Raw genomic sequence first — 16,123 nt, forward strand, 5'->3', positions numbered from 1 at the left:
TAAAGGTGGAAAGATTTCATGTAATCCATGGACACCAGTGAAGATCACAAATCATTGAAGAAAAAAGGTTCAGAGCACTGTCTAGTGGGTCTAGATGACCCAACTCCCAATGTTAAAGTGCCTAGGATAGCACATGGGTTACGCCAGAGCACATGGCATTGCAGATCCATGTTTGGGCTTGCTGCAACTCTGGTGATGCATTCTGAGTCGGGGCCCTTTGTCCTGCCAAAAAGCAGCTACAGTCTCAACAACATCACTGTCTGGACCTCTACCTCCATGAGCTCATGCGGCGTCCACAGAAAAATGGTTAATGTCACTTGAAGGACGTCCTACAGAGCAGACAGCAGATTGTTGTCTGGATGTTTTATTCTGTCTTTGTGTTAAATAATTATTGGTCAGAAATAATTTGAAGAATGTAACAGATTGAAATGTTATTGTACAAAATGTATTTGTAATATAGCGTGTAAATATATTGAAAAAGAGAATATTTTATATGATGCATGAGGTGAAAACAGTTTATTTTCAGCTTTGAAAATACATTTTGTTTTGTAGTTTCAGAGAAAATGTTTTAAAGGAATTTTGAACTTTAAAAAAAAATCTAATCAAAAGGTTATGGATCTTTGTGCCACACGTTTCTCAGGGAACAAAGAGATTTTCAGTCGTTCAGATTGTGTGTTCATTTGAAACATTTTCTGCAGGTCTTTCACCCAAATTCATTTCAAATTTTACTGAAGAAAATCGTTTAATGTCTGGCAATGGACCGTTTCCTCTATTTTATTTCAAATGAGGATATGATTGTTGAGCTCTGGAGAGGCTACAGGTGATCACACACATCCTTTTCTGGTTTTAAGATGGTAAGTTTATCACAGGAAATCTGTTTATCTGGAGGTTTAATCGGGCTTGAGGCTCAGTTTACATCTTTCTCCCTTCAATTTTTAGAGACATGAGTGACCCTAAGGCGCACAAACACCTTTTCTTTGAACGCTGAGTCATGCTTACCACAGGCTTCAGGTTTAGTCAGCATTCTTCTGTAAAGGAAGGCTATGCACGATCATCGGTGGGCTGTTCTGAAATATATCGGCCTTAATTTGTAAACAGTAACAGTGAGCTCATCACAGACATATCTGCATCTTCAGTTGTCTATATTTATTATGTTGTGTTTGGAGCGTATGGGCTGGGCTGGCGGAGTGGCAGGTGTCCATCTGACCGCAGCAGCAGAGTCCAATCAGATTCTTCTTCCACCCGACATTGAATTCTGTTTGCCAACATGGAGGAGGCAAGTTCCACACTTTCAAAAAAGAAACTAATTCTGGATTGATGTTAGGGGATTGAGTCTAATAGAAAAATGTCCTATTTTCTGCTTCAGGGATCAACTTTGTTCTATAGATGCTGTTGAAGTCATATCGACTCATGCTGGGATGTCAGACAATTTGCTGGTTTTTTTTTTGTTATTACATTGGTAATGTCACCATACTTGGATGTTTCATTTCCAACCATCACTGTAATGCTGATTTAAACGGCCTTTACCATCCAAAATCATTTTTTGAGCTTTTAAGTGTGTTATAATGTTCATTCTTCACAAAGAACATCCCCAAAGTGGTAATTTGATCTTTTGACGCATTTGAGTCTTTCTCTAAAAAGGTGCTCTCTGAGCAGCAGCCCCTCCCAACCAACCAGTGGGTTCTCATAAGCTGATGTAAACCAGTGAGAACAGCCCCTTCCAGCAAGAGTCTGCACTGCCAGCAGTGCCCCAAGTTTAACACACTCACCCACTTTCTCTGTGGAGCTAACGGTGCTCAGCAGAAAATGCCTTTTAAATGCACAAAACCATTTCTTCCTATTGTGTCCTGTCTCCAATAGGTGCTTGTTACTTCAGACACCGGTCTCTAATAGTGGCCGGGCTCATTGAAGACACCCTTGAGCACATTGACAGTAAAATAAGAACTGGACTGAACAACCCCTTCCCTCTATCAAGGGGTTACTTCTAAATGGGAAATACCCAAAAACCCGAAATCCCCCAGACTTCTATTTAGAAATAATCAGCTATTACTCTGCCATTGTTTGTCAGAAAAATCATTCTTGCTCTCCTTCCTTTATTCAAGCTATAAACTGACCAATCAGATGCCTCAATAAAAGTAGGTGGCCTCGCGTTGAATGTTCGAAGCGTTTGATTGACAGATTCTCCTGAGCCTGTTTTCAGTGGAAGGGGTGTGACCTTTTAAAATAATCATTCAATCAAACTTTATTTAAAAAGCAATTTTCATATAAAAGCATAACACAAAGTCCTTTACATTAAAACAAAATAAAGAATGTAAAAATAAGAATGAAAATTAAAAAAAAAAAATAGTGCCCCCCCTCCCCATACCTACACACAACCCCCCCCCCCCCCCCCCCCAACTGATGGGGAAAGACGATGAGAAATTGGTTGAGCCCAAAAACAAGATGTTTGAAACGCTAACAATTTGGACCTTAAAAGCAACCATGCTCTCTGCGCCCCTCAGGCAGATTGTTCTGTAACCCTTGTGCTATCTAGATGACCTTACATTGACGTGTTCTCCCTACCATGACAAAGGTGGATAAAGGTGGAAAGATTTCATGTAATCCATGGTCACCAGTGAAGATCACAAATCATTGAAGAAAAAAGGTTCCGAGCACTGTTTAGTGGGTCTAGATGACCCAACTCCCAATGTTAAAGTGCCTAGGATAGCACAAGGGATACACAAGGGCCATAGTGCTGAAAAGACGCCTCTATATAAGTTTTGGTTTTCACCGCTGGAATGCTTAAAAGACCAGAGCCAGAGGATCTCAGGATTCGTGAGGGTTCTTATTTGACCAAAATATCTGATAAATAAGAAGGCGCAAGACCGTTAAGACATTTAAAAACTGTTAAATGTATCTTAAAATCAATCCTGAAGCATACGGGGAGCCAATGCTATAATATGAGCCCGCCTCTTGGTCTTGGTGAGAAGACCAGCAGAATTTTGGAGAAGCTGAAGGTTCTTATTGATGGTTTTTGGAAGACTAGCAAGCAGGTTATTACAATCAGTTTTACTCATGATAAAAGCATGCATTAGCATCTCCATATTAGCAAGAGAGAGTAGTGGGTGGACCCTTGCCAAATTTCTAAGATGATAAAAACCAGTTTAAACCACCTGTTTTATATGGGGGGTAAAATTTAGCTTAGAGTCGAAGATAACGCCCAGGTTTCTGACTGTCTGAATGACTTAAAGAAAGTTCTTTTAGCTGTTTCTCTTCGGTTCAGGACCGATAACTAAAATTTCAGTTTTTTCCTGGTGGAGCTGCAGAAAATTGTTTGCCATCCATAATTTCACATCTAAAATATAGTTAAAAGTCCTTCTATTGCTCTTGTGTCATCAGGAGACAGCTATGTACAGCTGGGTATCATCAACATAGCTGTGAAAGCTGATGTGGCTTCTGATGACATTTCCATGGGGCCCAATGATGGAACCTTGAGGCACACCACAATTAATTTCATGGACCTCAGGAAAATGTGAGTCCATGCTTACCATAAAGTTTCTCTCTATTAGATAAAAGATTCAAACCACTTGAGAACAATCCCTGAAAGGCCAAGACTTTTAAGTATGTTTACAAGGATCAGGTGATCAACTGTATCAAAAGCAGCTATAAAAGCAATAAATAAGTATATAAAAGCAGATATGATAGAACCAGTACTGAGATCTGTATCCAAGGCCCACCTAACATGAACGATTTTTAACGAGGCTGTCTCAGTACTGTAGTTTGTTCTAAAGCCAGATTGGTTTATCTCAAAATGTTATGTAAGAGAAACTGGTTCAGCTGAATAAAAACAAGTTTTTCTAAAATCTTGCTTATTCCTTGTGCTTTCCTAGGCACTTTACCATTGGGAGTCGGGTCATCTAGACCCACTAGACAGTGCTCTGAACCTTTTTTCTTCAATGATTTGTGATCTTCACTGGTGTCCATGGATCAAATGAAATCTTTCCACCTTTATCCACCTTTGTCAAGGTAGAGAGAACACGTCAATGTAAGGGGGGGTCATCTAAGATAACACAAGGGTTAAAAATAACACGTAGTTATCAGACATTTATTTTACTTTCATTTAAATCAAATCAATTAAGTAGATGTAACTTTGTTGCTGCTGTTAGATCGGCACCAATTGTGGGATGCCATTCCCTTTGCCTATCTGGACGGATTTGGGTTTAAGTGTGGCTTTTTTTGACCAAATGTGTTTAATTGTTTAGCTGTTTTACTGTGCTCAAATTTAGAAAAATTTGAGTTTAAGAATTACAAAAAATTAAGGTGGAAAAACTTTAATTCAATTGGACTAATATTACATTCAGTTAGATAAATATGTAAATTTGAGTTTAAAAAAAATATTGAGTTGGATAGACGTAAGAAATTGAATAAATTTAACTCAATTACTTGTTACCAATTGAATAAATTTAAGTTGGATAAGTTATATATATATACACACACAGTATGCGTCACAATGAAAATAAGATCAGAAACTTGTGCGTTTACTTTGTCCGTTCTTTTTCTCCAAGCAGAAACTCTCTTTTGCTGATGATGCAGCCGTGTTACTTTTTTGATGGACGTATAATCTTCATACGCCGTCATTAAAATCTCAGACTCCGTCTCACTGAAGTATAGCGCTTTTTTTTCACCACGCGTTTCCATGGTGACTCCATAAATCAGCGATCTATTGAGAATGTCTTTATGTACCTGCTGTGCACGTGCATTAACCCAGGGTTACCAAGTGGAGCATAATTATGCTAACAAATTTTTGGTCTTTTGGAACCGACATACCCAGAGTAAACAAGTTTAGGTGGATTTCAGCCAGAGTTCAGGCTTAAAGTCAGGGTAGTTTAAACATACTTCCTTGAATAACCCCCAGGGAGGTTGTGCAATACGTTCCTGGGCTGTTGTGACATGCGACACGAGTACATGTCACAAACTCAAAAAAAAAGGATTTTTATCAGAGGGGGACTTTAAGGGTTTTGGTATATTGCCGTTTGAAGAAAGAGCTTATTTGTGACATAGAGCAACACAGGTTCTTGCTTCTTAGCTAAAAACTGCATAATCATAATTAAGGGACCACTGGGGAATTTTTGACATTAAATCAAAAGATGAACAAATAAAGCTAGTGATAATCCATATTTCATGCGTGATGACGCTCCAGGAAGTAATCAAGAACATACACATAAATTCTGATCACATCTGCAAGCGTCTTACAGCAAGAGCCACGGATTCCACATTTACAAATGAGTTATCTGTTTTAAAATGCCCAAACTGTCATGGATCAGAGAACAAACCCAAATGACTTGAATGCAGAAATAGATGAGTCCTCTACTGCCACCTGCTGCTCACCTCCAGGAATCAAATTCACCTTTTCCTATTCCACAAAATGATTTTGTTAACCTTTTCTGATTTTTGCCTTTTATCAAATTTGACACCTTAGACTTTAGCACCAGCCCCCGCAAGGAAAACAACAAAATCCATGATATGCTGAATCTTTTGGCCTTTAAGCACCATTTTGTAAATTTGCAATTTTTAAAGAATTGTTCTTGACTGAAGAGTAACACGGGTATTTTACCGTGTGCTGCGACTTCAATAGTGGTCCATTCTTTATAAAGAGGTTAAAACCAAGAAGAAGAAAAAGAAACCAAGATTAACCACACTGTGCTTTATTTTATTACCCAACAAAACTGATTAGAGATCCAGAAAAGGTTTGCAGTCCTTTCAGAAAAAAAACACAAACTTAAGTTTCACAAGAGTACAGTTTAAAAACAATTATATTCCTTCTTTCGTTTCATGTCAGGAGGAATACTAAGAGAGTTAAAAGTGTCTGATGAAACCATGTACTGCAGCTCAAACACAAATAAAAGGGCCGACATTCACCGTTTGAAAGGCAAAGTGAGGTCTCACCTTCACTACTGCTGGAATAAACAAAGAGGATGAATTGAAAGAGTTTCACCAAAGGAGGGTACAGATCCAAACCTGTGAATACATGAAGTACCCTAAATCAGCATCTAAGAAATCCTACTATGACAAAAAAAAAGACATAAGGCAGCTCCTATGGAAGATAACAGGTAATACTTATTGATATCTTTACAGAAAAGGTTTTAAATGACAAAACAGGCCTCAAATCTGTAATCCCCTGCTGGGTTCTTTTCAATGATTTTCTGTGAGGTCTGTGTGTGTGTGGGGGGGGGCATCAGTCAGTAGGAAAACAAATATTTATAAGCAAAACCAACAAAAATATTTTTTTATGTACTTATTGCCTAACAGAGTGTAAGAGAGGTACAGCATATGGGCCTCAAGGCCACAGAAGCATGTAAAGAAAGCCGGCAGGAATCCAGTCTTCATCACAATCCTGGAGTCTTGGATCTAGTGTATGATGGGGGGGGGGGGGGGGGGGGGGGGGGTCCTACACTACATGAGCTGTACCAAGTAAAGTAACATGATGTGGGCCGTCATAGGCTGATTTGGTGCCAGTCTGTACCTGAGTCTTCAGACATTTGTGGATCAAAAAGGCCTTCAGGGGAAACGCTCCTCCCATGCCTGCTGGACACAAACCCAGTCAGACTACGGCCCTTCCCTCATATCTAACCTTAATGTACACTTATTTACAGGGAGAAACTAAGGCCTTCATCCCAGGCTACAATCCAGTTTCTGGCTTGATGAACAGAGCCGAGATGGCAAAGGCCAGAAAGACGATCCCTCCAATGATCGTAACTATGGAGATAAAAGAAGAAAGTCTTAATCAGATGCTTTGTTCTCATATTAAAAGACTGGAAGCTAAGCATTTATTGTCAACAGGCGGCTTTGCTATAGAAACACTGTATTAAAACACAGACATGAAAACAGTTAAATGCTTGATTCCAAGCAGAGCAGCAGCAATCCTACAAATTCACCAGATAACAAAAATATTTACTTTGGTCTGCACGGTGGCACAGTGGTTAGCGCTCTTGCCTCACAGCAAGAAGGCCTCCGGTTCAAGTCCCGGCTGGGGGATGTGAAAAACTACATCGACAGGGGGCCTTTCTGTGTGGAGTTTGCATGTTCTCCCCGTGCATGCGTGGGTTCTCTCCGGGGTCTCCGGCTTCCTTCCACCGTCCAAAAACATGCTTCATAGGTTAATTGGCAACTCTAAATTGTCCCTAGGTGTGAGTGTGAGAGTGAATGGGTGTGTGATTGCGGACATTCTTCCCTGCGACAGACTGGCGACCTGTCCAGGGTGTCCCCTGCCTTCGCCCACAAGTGGCCGGGATAGGCTCCGGCAGCCCCGTGACCCCAAAAGGGAAAAAGCGGTTAAGAAAATGAATGAATGAATGCATCAGAGCAGAAGCGTTTGCAGAAACTTGATCTCGATTTTGATTTTAAAAGAAATTGCAAAAAGGGGCGGGGCTAGGGGAGGCGGGCTGAGTGGGTTAGCTTGAGATAACGTACTGTCATTCTGCTTCTTCAATAATGGAGCGATACAGATCAAAGTGATGGCAGCTTCACCACCAAACTTTCTATGGAGGTTGAGGATTTCTCTCCTCCACCTTCTTCCGGGGCAGGCGCTCATGCTCCAGAACCTCATTGTTCAAGCTGCTGGCTCAAGACAACGCCTCTGCAATGTCCGGCGGTGGGCAGCAGAGGGTTACACCCAAAGATGGGCGGGGCTTTTATACTGGAGCTACAGAGCAGGAAGTGAAACTTCTGAAATCCCATGGGACTTGCATCAGTTAAGGAATCATGAAATTCAACTTAACTATCTCGTTTGAACCTCTAGGGGGCACCACACACGGTTTTAGACCAGGGGTACTCGCACTTTTTTGGCATGTGAGCTACTTTAGAGTCAACAATGTCTTGAAGATCTACCTATCTATATATACACTATTAGCACATGTTTGTTAGTCATGTTTTGTTACTTACATGTTTATTTGTACATTGTTGTCTATGTACTGATATTTAAAAAATACACAGTGATATTACACAAAAATACTTTTGTATGAACAGATGAGGCGTTTTTTTACAGAGAGAAAGCAGCGACTATCGTATGTCATGCTCTGTTGTAACCCGTGCAATGCGGGGAGCGTGGCATTTCAAAGGCGCTGATGGCTCCGTACGAAGCGCGTGCCACGGAAAAAACACAGCTTCCTTGTGAGCTTGTATTTATCGAAGGAGAACCGCAAAGCTGATAGCAGGAGGAGACACACGGGGCAGCTTCAATAAACACTCTGGTTGTCCGGAGGGGTCTTCTGCCGGGGACTTGATGTGCTGCGGTCAGAAAGCAACTTTCTGATGACAGACAGAATTTGTGCTCAGTGAATTTAAACACGCATGTGCAGTAACGCATGTATCAGAGGATGTCCGATTGGCCGTTCTGCATGTCAATCAAGTCCCGTATTTCTTGGTGAGGATTTTGATTGGCTGGTGGATTGTTTAGATGTACTTTTTTATTTTTTTGGTTGTCTACCCTCATGTACTTTTTTTTTCTTTTTTTTTTTTTTTTAACTTGTCCTGTCCAACAGCTAGGCAAACAGATGAGAGCTGAGGGCCTCTTGTGTTGGACATATTTTATTTTAACAAGAGGGGTTATTCATCTTCAGACAAACCAAAGGTATGTCTGAATAAACCCCTGTTGTAATTGAGGCCAAACTTTATTAATTTCAATCATGTTTGAAAATCTTTGGTGTTGGACCGGACGGAAAAGGAAAGAGGGGAAGAAGAGAGAGGGACGTTAGAGAGAGGGGGGGGTAGGAGGGTGATAATAGGAGGGGAAGGGGGTAAGACCATGAAGCAGCATAGAGCAGACAGGTTTACTGGTTGTTTATCGTTACGGTACGGTTCAAATGTAGTACAAAAAGGGCGGGGCCTGTTCACACACACTCAAATATTATCAACACACCTGCTAGCCGCAAAAATGTCCACCTGTCGACATGTACACAAAACAGATAGTGTTCACGAACGCATACCTATGCCTTAAAACCAACTAGTGTGAAATCTTTCATTCATTCAATCATGCAAACTATTAGTGCAAAGGTGAGCTAACACCTGTGCTCAGGTGAGTGTTTATGTTCTTCTAAAATGGATGGTGGAATGTGAAAAGAAGGAGGAGGAGCGCCCAGCCACCCCCACACCCAGACCCCCGCCGCAGCAGCAGCGGCAGCCGGAATTCCCCCAACGCCACACGGGAACAGGCAGGGAACAACCGCCCCCCGGGCGACCAAGACCGCCACCCAGGCCAGGGCCAGCAGGACCGCCGCGAGGCCCCCAGAGCCAGAGAGCAGGGAGGCGCAGAGGGAAAGAGAGCGCCGCCCCAGCCCAGCCAGGAAAGCAGCCCCCCGCCGCGCCGGAAGAGCCCAACGCAGGGCCCCACCGGAGAGGGACGCCCACAGCCCCAGACGAGCACCCCACCACCAACCAGGAGTTCCGGGCATCCCCCCGCCCCGACCCCAGGTACGAGCCAGGACCCCCCAAGGGAGACCCGCTCCGCACTCCAGGCAGCCACCCACCCGGCCCACGGTTGGTCCAGGTAGGAGCAAGGCAGGGGCCCGCCGCCCCCGCCCAGGAGGGGGGAACCCCGGGGAAAAAAGGGCGGCCCACAAGGGATGTTATAAATATGGCCCAACCAGGCTCGGCCATGTTGGAAGTTTGGCGGGGCCCAGCGCCCAGGGGCAAGGACCAGGACCCACCCCCCAGGGACACGAACACCCCCGGCTCAGGTGTAATATGAACCCCCCCCACCGTGCGGAGAGAGCACCGCCGGGCCCAGGGAGCCGGCACCCAAGGGACACGGCCGCCATCGCCAAGGGGCCCGCACCCCCCACCAGGGAAGGGGTAGGGGACAGATGGACCCAGGTCCCACCTTCCTTGTAAAATATGTGTGCGTGTATGGGTGTTTGAGAGGGTGTTTGTGTGCATGTGTGTGTGTTTATGTTTGAATGTATATATTGAAGGGGGAGGGGTGTGTGTACTAAGGGGGGTGCAGTTAAAATTGGCGAGTAGGGTACTAAGGGGACATCTCCTGATTACTCACAGTGATGTCCCCTCACCCTCCACACCAAGGGGCCCTAAATGTCTAAGGTGCGGTTAAAATTGGCGGGTAGGGTACCCTCATGTACTTGAAGATCGACCGGTCAATCGTGATCGACGTAATGAGCATTCCTGTTTTAGACTATAATTTCAGGAATTGAACAAGTTAATTATAAATTGTCAAAGATTTGGCAAGGACTAAGTCAGCACTTTTAAAGCTCCATTCGTACAGGTAAACTGCCAAAAACAGTTTATTTACTGATTAGTTATCCTGTAAGTGAAGGCGAAGTTTTATGTTTTTTTTTTTATTTGGAATTGCTGCGTCTACGACAGCTCAGTTGGTTAATTGTAGGCCTGGTGCCTACAACTGATCCCCAGTTCTTAGACAAGACCCTTCATGTTACCGCCCATGTAGCCACAAGGGGGTATGGGTATCCCTGTTCTGGTCCCCAGCCTGGATTAAATACAAGGTTGTGTCAGCAAAGGCATCCAGTGTAAAAATCTCTGCCAAACCGTCTGGCGACACCTGAAGGGATTTGCTGAATAGTGAACAACAACAATGGTCCCACCAAGGTGATCAGCTGGAAGCAAACTATAGCGGGAAACCCTGCAGTTAGCGCCTTGACGAGTGAACTGAGGTATGTGATATTGTACTTTTTGTGTGCAAAATCTGTCATTGTTTATTATAGTGTGCTCATATCCTCTTACTTTGCTGTAGATGCCAAACAAAGTAAGGTGCTGCACCCATCAGAGGCTCTCATGCTGCCTTCACACCAGACGCGATTCGAGCCTTTAGACGCGTGTCACATTTACTGCTCAAAGCCTTGGATGATGCTGAGCCAGTAGCCTGGGTTTGTGTGTTTTGGGGAGCTCTACAGAGGCGCCGGCAAGCCTGTAGCCGTGTCTGTGTTCATCGGGTCGTGGACTTCAATCCTGAACACTGCTCATCAGTTTTTCAATAAAAATGTTATTTGATCCAAAAATCCATCCTTTTACTTTCTATCTATTGTGTCTTGTGTGCGTTGTTCCTCTTTTAGTGGTTTTGAAGGTTTTTATGGTGCAGTATGTGACAGCAGCAGAAAACCTTTACATTTTCCTTTAAAACACTTCAAAATAAAAGCCTCAAACAGCAAAACAATCTGTCAGCCTGTTTTTGACATCTATACATTTCATCTCTTGGAAAATGCATGCAAAGTGTTTTATTTTAACTCACCAGCAATAAACTGTTTTGGAAATAATAAAACAAGTCTACTAACAGCAAAACTGCATTTGAAATATTAAAAGCAAAGCTTGTTTTTGTTCAGAAATGAGGGGATACAATTGCCAACAGAGATCAGGTTCTGCAGAACTGTGCAAAACCCTGTCAGGTTCCTCACCTGTTCTGACTGATATTCTCTGGGCAATCATTCTGCCTCCTATCACAGCCAGCCCAGTGCACAAACAGTGTCCCACTGTGCCACCCACTGCAACTCCAAACGGGTTCTGAAAAACAGGACTCTGTCAGAATTAAAGCCTCCACACTGCTACTTCTCTCCATTCTTAGAGTCCTCACCTCTCTGGCAGCTAGAATGATGGTGGTCAGCTGCGACCGATCGCCCCATTCTGCCAAGAAGGACAGGGTGAAAGCTTGGATGAAGATGGGGGAGCAGAGGCTGTACCACTTGGTCTGAGGTAGAGTGATCCCTGTTCCTGCCTCCAAATCAGCAGTTCCATTAGCCAGTTTGGAGCGCTGTAGCTGCAGGCACAAAAATAAAAAAAGCTTGGGTTATGAATAATCCTCTTGATTTATGACTCACTGCGGTGCAGAGGTAATATGTTTGAATTCTTTATAAAAGACCAATGAAAATGGTGTTTTTAACATGTAGTGAGATTTTTCCCATGAGGGAAGACATATATAAGGAAAACTAAGACTAAAACTGCACATTTCTTCAGTTTGAAAATGTCTGTAGCTATAATGTAGCTGCTGCAGTTGGCAGGCCACCTGCTCTGCTTCCATTCTGATCATCCACCTACAGACCAACAGATCCATGAACGTCTCTGTCTTCCTGGTCTGAGCTGGAATCTGGATCAGAACCGGACAGATGGAATGCTCCGATATTGCTGCCATTTTAGTTACACTGCTAATGTTAGCTTGCAGTTGTGAGGGGCTGTAAGATAGCAGGAGAGTGTGTGGATGGACAGGCTTAATCCATGCCAATAGTCCCGCCCACAACTCGGAGGAGAACTTCTAATGAACTTCTGCCTCTCTGCAGAAACTATGTCCTATAAAACGGCTGTTTTTTAGTTTTAGTTTTTCAACATTCTGGCTAACAGCACAATCATAATTAAAGGGACCACTGGGACCCAGTGACAATAGATCAAAAGACGATCGGGGGGAGACGTTAAGTTTAAAAATGTTTTTATCTTCATTCTAAATGGAAACATGATGAGCTGCCATGAGATTTATGGTTTCTACTAAATCTGCAAATGTTCTGGATGAACGAACCTCCTCATCTTTTTTCTTAATCTCTGCTTGCACCTCCTCCAGCTCCTCCTGGCCTTCATCTGGACTCATCTTCAGCCCTTCTCTCAGCATTCGGACCCCAAAGATGGCAAACAAGGCGGTGGAGACGTAGTAGGTGTAAATTCTAGGGATGATTGTGGCAGCATAGCCGAACAGCACTGAAGATTGAAGGCATGAAGAAACGTTATAGTGTGGAAAGAGTTTGTGAGTTCCAGTTAATAAACGAACCTTTACAAACCTGAAAGACAGGTCATGATGGCCAAAGCCAGAATGGCCCCCGTAAGCACCGTCAGGCGGTTATAGCGCATGGCCATGATGGCCGCGATGAAGAAGGTCTTGTCCCCCAACTCAGAGACGATGATGACGGAGAAAGAAGCCACGAAGGCGTGGATGAAGCCCAGGTTGGCTTTGCTGGAGCCATCCTGATCCTCAACGACGGCGGGCTCCGCCGGGCGGGCGGTGGAGGCTTTCTGGAGGAGGAAGCGACAGAATCAGAACCGTGGGTCTGGGCTCGCATGGCCGCACAGCACAACACGAGCGTGGAGAAAACACCCGAGACCTGAATTAAAAACACTGGAATCTTCTGACAAACGGGGCCCAATCAGGTAACGTGACACCCGAACAGGCGCATTTCTGTAGCGGCTAGCTTGTTGCTGCAGCTAACTCGGCAGAAGCGGCGACGGTCGCCTCCAAAACCAACATTTATCTGGATCTGATTCGGAACAAACTCTCACTTCCTGTTGGTTGTGCTCCTGAAATGTTTTGGATTCCTCTTGAATGGCAGAAACTCCGACCGCGCATAGCAACACGACGGCGAGCGCCGTAACCAACACGGTTCCGGTGTCCCGTCCATGTCCGCCTCCGACCGAGGGACGATGCATTGTGGCCACCGAAGCCGAGTCTACGGTTCCGGTAGGAGTTTAGCCCGTCTCCCCGGCCCCGCTCACTTCATACCACTGTCAGAACGCAAACCACATTTTCATAAACTGCACTGAATGACGGACTCGGCGGATGCCCACGTCAGTATCTGAACCCGGGGCCGAAGCAAGCAGGAAGTTGGAGCGTCGCTGCCTTATTCGACAACGTAGCAGACAGCTGATTGGACAGTTCCACGGGTCTCATGGAACTGTCCAATGACGTTGGCAGATGGACAAGCTCACTGATTGGACAGCTTTGTTGTGTATCCCTTGTGCTATCCTAGGCACTTTACCATTGGGAGTTGGGTCATCTAGACCCACTAGACAGAGCTCTGAACCTTTTTTCTTCAATGATTTGTGATCTTCACTGGTGTCCATGGATTACATGAAATCTTTCCACCTTTATCCACCTTTGTCATGGTAGGGAGAACACGTCAATGGAAGAGGGGGTCATCTAAGATAGCATAAGGGTTAACAGAAATGCTTTTTAATTTTCAAAATGTAACTGCATCAAACGACTCAAATTAAAATGAAAAATCAATACTTCATACCTTTTCATGGTAGGGAGAACAAGTCAGTATAAGGGGGGGGGGGGGGGGGTCATCCAAGGATAAACATGAACCAGGCACTAGCTTGTAAGACACCCCCTCCCCCTCAAAAAGACAAGAAAAGAAAAAAGCCATTAAAACCATTCATAAAGAAATAAGTATGCAAGCATTTGTGTAGCATTAATAAAGATAAAAGTCATTACTAGAAATGCTTTTTCATTTTCCAAATATAACTGCATCAAATGACTCAAAAAGAAAATCAAAAATCAGTCCTTCAAATCGCTTTTTGATTTTCTTGAGGTTTTAAGTAGACGTCAGTGTGTTGCTGGTCCAACCGGCAAACGCCAAAGTTTAGCATGGTGAAATCTGTTACAGAGCTGTTGACGGGGCTGCAGCTGTCCTCGCACAGCAAAATCAGCACCAAGCTGCAGGAGACTATCTTCGAAATGTGCTTTTATTACTGTTATGATTATTATTAAGGGCCTGCTTTATGGAGTTAATTCAGTCTCAATAATCAGAAATGCACACAACCGGTTTTACAAATACACACAAATGATTCACAAATGTCATTTTATGCAAACGTGAAAAATAAATTTGGAAATACACACCCTGTGTTTCACAAACACACATATTGTGTTTCACAAATGCACACTAAATGTTTTACAAATGCACAATAAGTGTTTCTCACAAATGTGCACAGTGTGTTTCACAAAAACATTTTAGGAATTCACAATAAATGTATCAGAAATTTACAGTAGGTGCTTCACAAACATGATTTCTAGGTACACATGTGATGTGAACTCACAGATCATTCGAATTGCAGAATATGCATTCAAAATCCCGTTCTCGTTTGTGAATCTCCCCGTGTGTGTGAGAGATTTTTCTACGGTGAATATTGAGACTCATCTGACGGAGCGGGTCGACTAATGTCACCATTGGCTAGTGAATCTGTCAATCAAACTCATCGGCAAAGCAGGCGGGTTCGCTTTTAGCCAATCCAATGGCCCCTTACACTTTCTCTACGCTTTCTCCAGGTGGCAAAAGCCCCGCTCATGTTTGATTCTGTACCAGTCGGTCGTTAGCGTGTTTACTTTAGCATGACTTGTCGGTTTATTGCCTTCTGTTGTCAAAAATTACTGGCTTGCGCAACTTTTCAGTGGACCTGGGAGCAAGGCAACAGTGGTTGAAAGCACTTGACATTGAATCCATCGAACTCTGTACTGGTCATGAGATTTACAATGAACATTTCACTGTTGTTTGTACGTTATTCTCTTAGCTTTCATGCTAGCGTCATTTCAACACTCAGAAACGGTTCCCTTCGGTCTTGATCATCACAAGGTGGAGGAGAAAAATCTTTAACTTCCACAGTATGTTTTGTGGAGAAACTGGCATCACTTTGCTCCGTACCACGCAGTGGGACTACGTTACCTCGAGTTCATCTCACTGTCAATCACAGATACCCAATACACCTCCCCTGCTCAGCCCGAAGTCACTTTGCTGGACCTTAATTTTATTTTTTTAATAACTCAAATGTCATTGATTTTATATGGTAACCATATACATATACACCTCTTGGCCAGGTCACCCTTGCAAAAAAGATCCTCATCTCTCTGGGTTTTATAGCTGGTTAAATACTACACAACAAAAGATGGTCATAGAACAACAAAGTGCAAACATTCACCCATTATTGCAGAGTAAAATTCAGTGAAAACATGGACAGATTAAAACATCAAAATTTAAGCAGATGTGGGGGATCTCTACTGATTTGAATTTTATTTAAACTGGAACTAATTTTCACAACATCCTTACATACAATGAAGTCCCTTGAACAATACAGCAGTATTGATTTGAACTCTGTCTTCCTCCCCTCAGTCTCTCTTCTTCTGTAAGTAATTATGTCGCCTAAATTAAGTTCTAAACAAACGGGACAGTAAAGATGTAGGTCCACTCCCAAACGGTCTGAATTCCACAATGGGTTGTCATCTTGCAGTTCCAACATTTGTGGACCCAAAAGGGGACTGTCCCATACCAGGACATTGATCCCAGGATGAGGTTCAGCCATGGATCCACTCTCCTCCCATTCAATCTCTGGAACCAGCATACCCTGACAAAAAAAAGATACTGTTAATGAA

General features: G+C 43.4%; 1 protein-coding gene across 1 annotated transcript; it reads right to left on the reverse strand.

The window, feature by feature from the left end:
• Positions 1-5,668: 5,668 nt before the first annotated feature.
• Positions 5,669-13,598, reverse strand: tmem165 (transmembrane protein 165). Its single transcript, XM_004067590.4, has 6 exons — positions 13,261-13,598; positions 12,765-12,996; positions 12,509-12,684; positions 11,576-11,758; positions 11,400-11,505; positions 5,669-6,735 (listed from the first exon to the last, which is right to left on the reverse strand). The coding sequence occupies exons 1-6, from the start codon at positions 13,405-13,407 to the stop codon at positions 6,659-6,661; spliced, it is 921 nt and encodes a 306-aa protein (XP_004067638.1). The 5' UTR covers positions 13,408-13,598; the 3' UTR covers positions 5,669-6,658.
• Positions 13,599-16,123: the final 2,525 nt, after the last annotated feature.

The sequence above is a fragment of the Oryzias latipes genome, chromosome 4, assembly GCF_002234675.1.
Source record: "Oryzias latipes chromosome 4, ASM223467v1".
In the NCBI taxonomy this organism is placed as follows: domain Eukaryota; kingdom Metazoa; phylum Chordata; class Actinopteri; order Beloniformes; family Adrianichthyidae; genus Oryzias; species Oryzias latipes.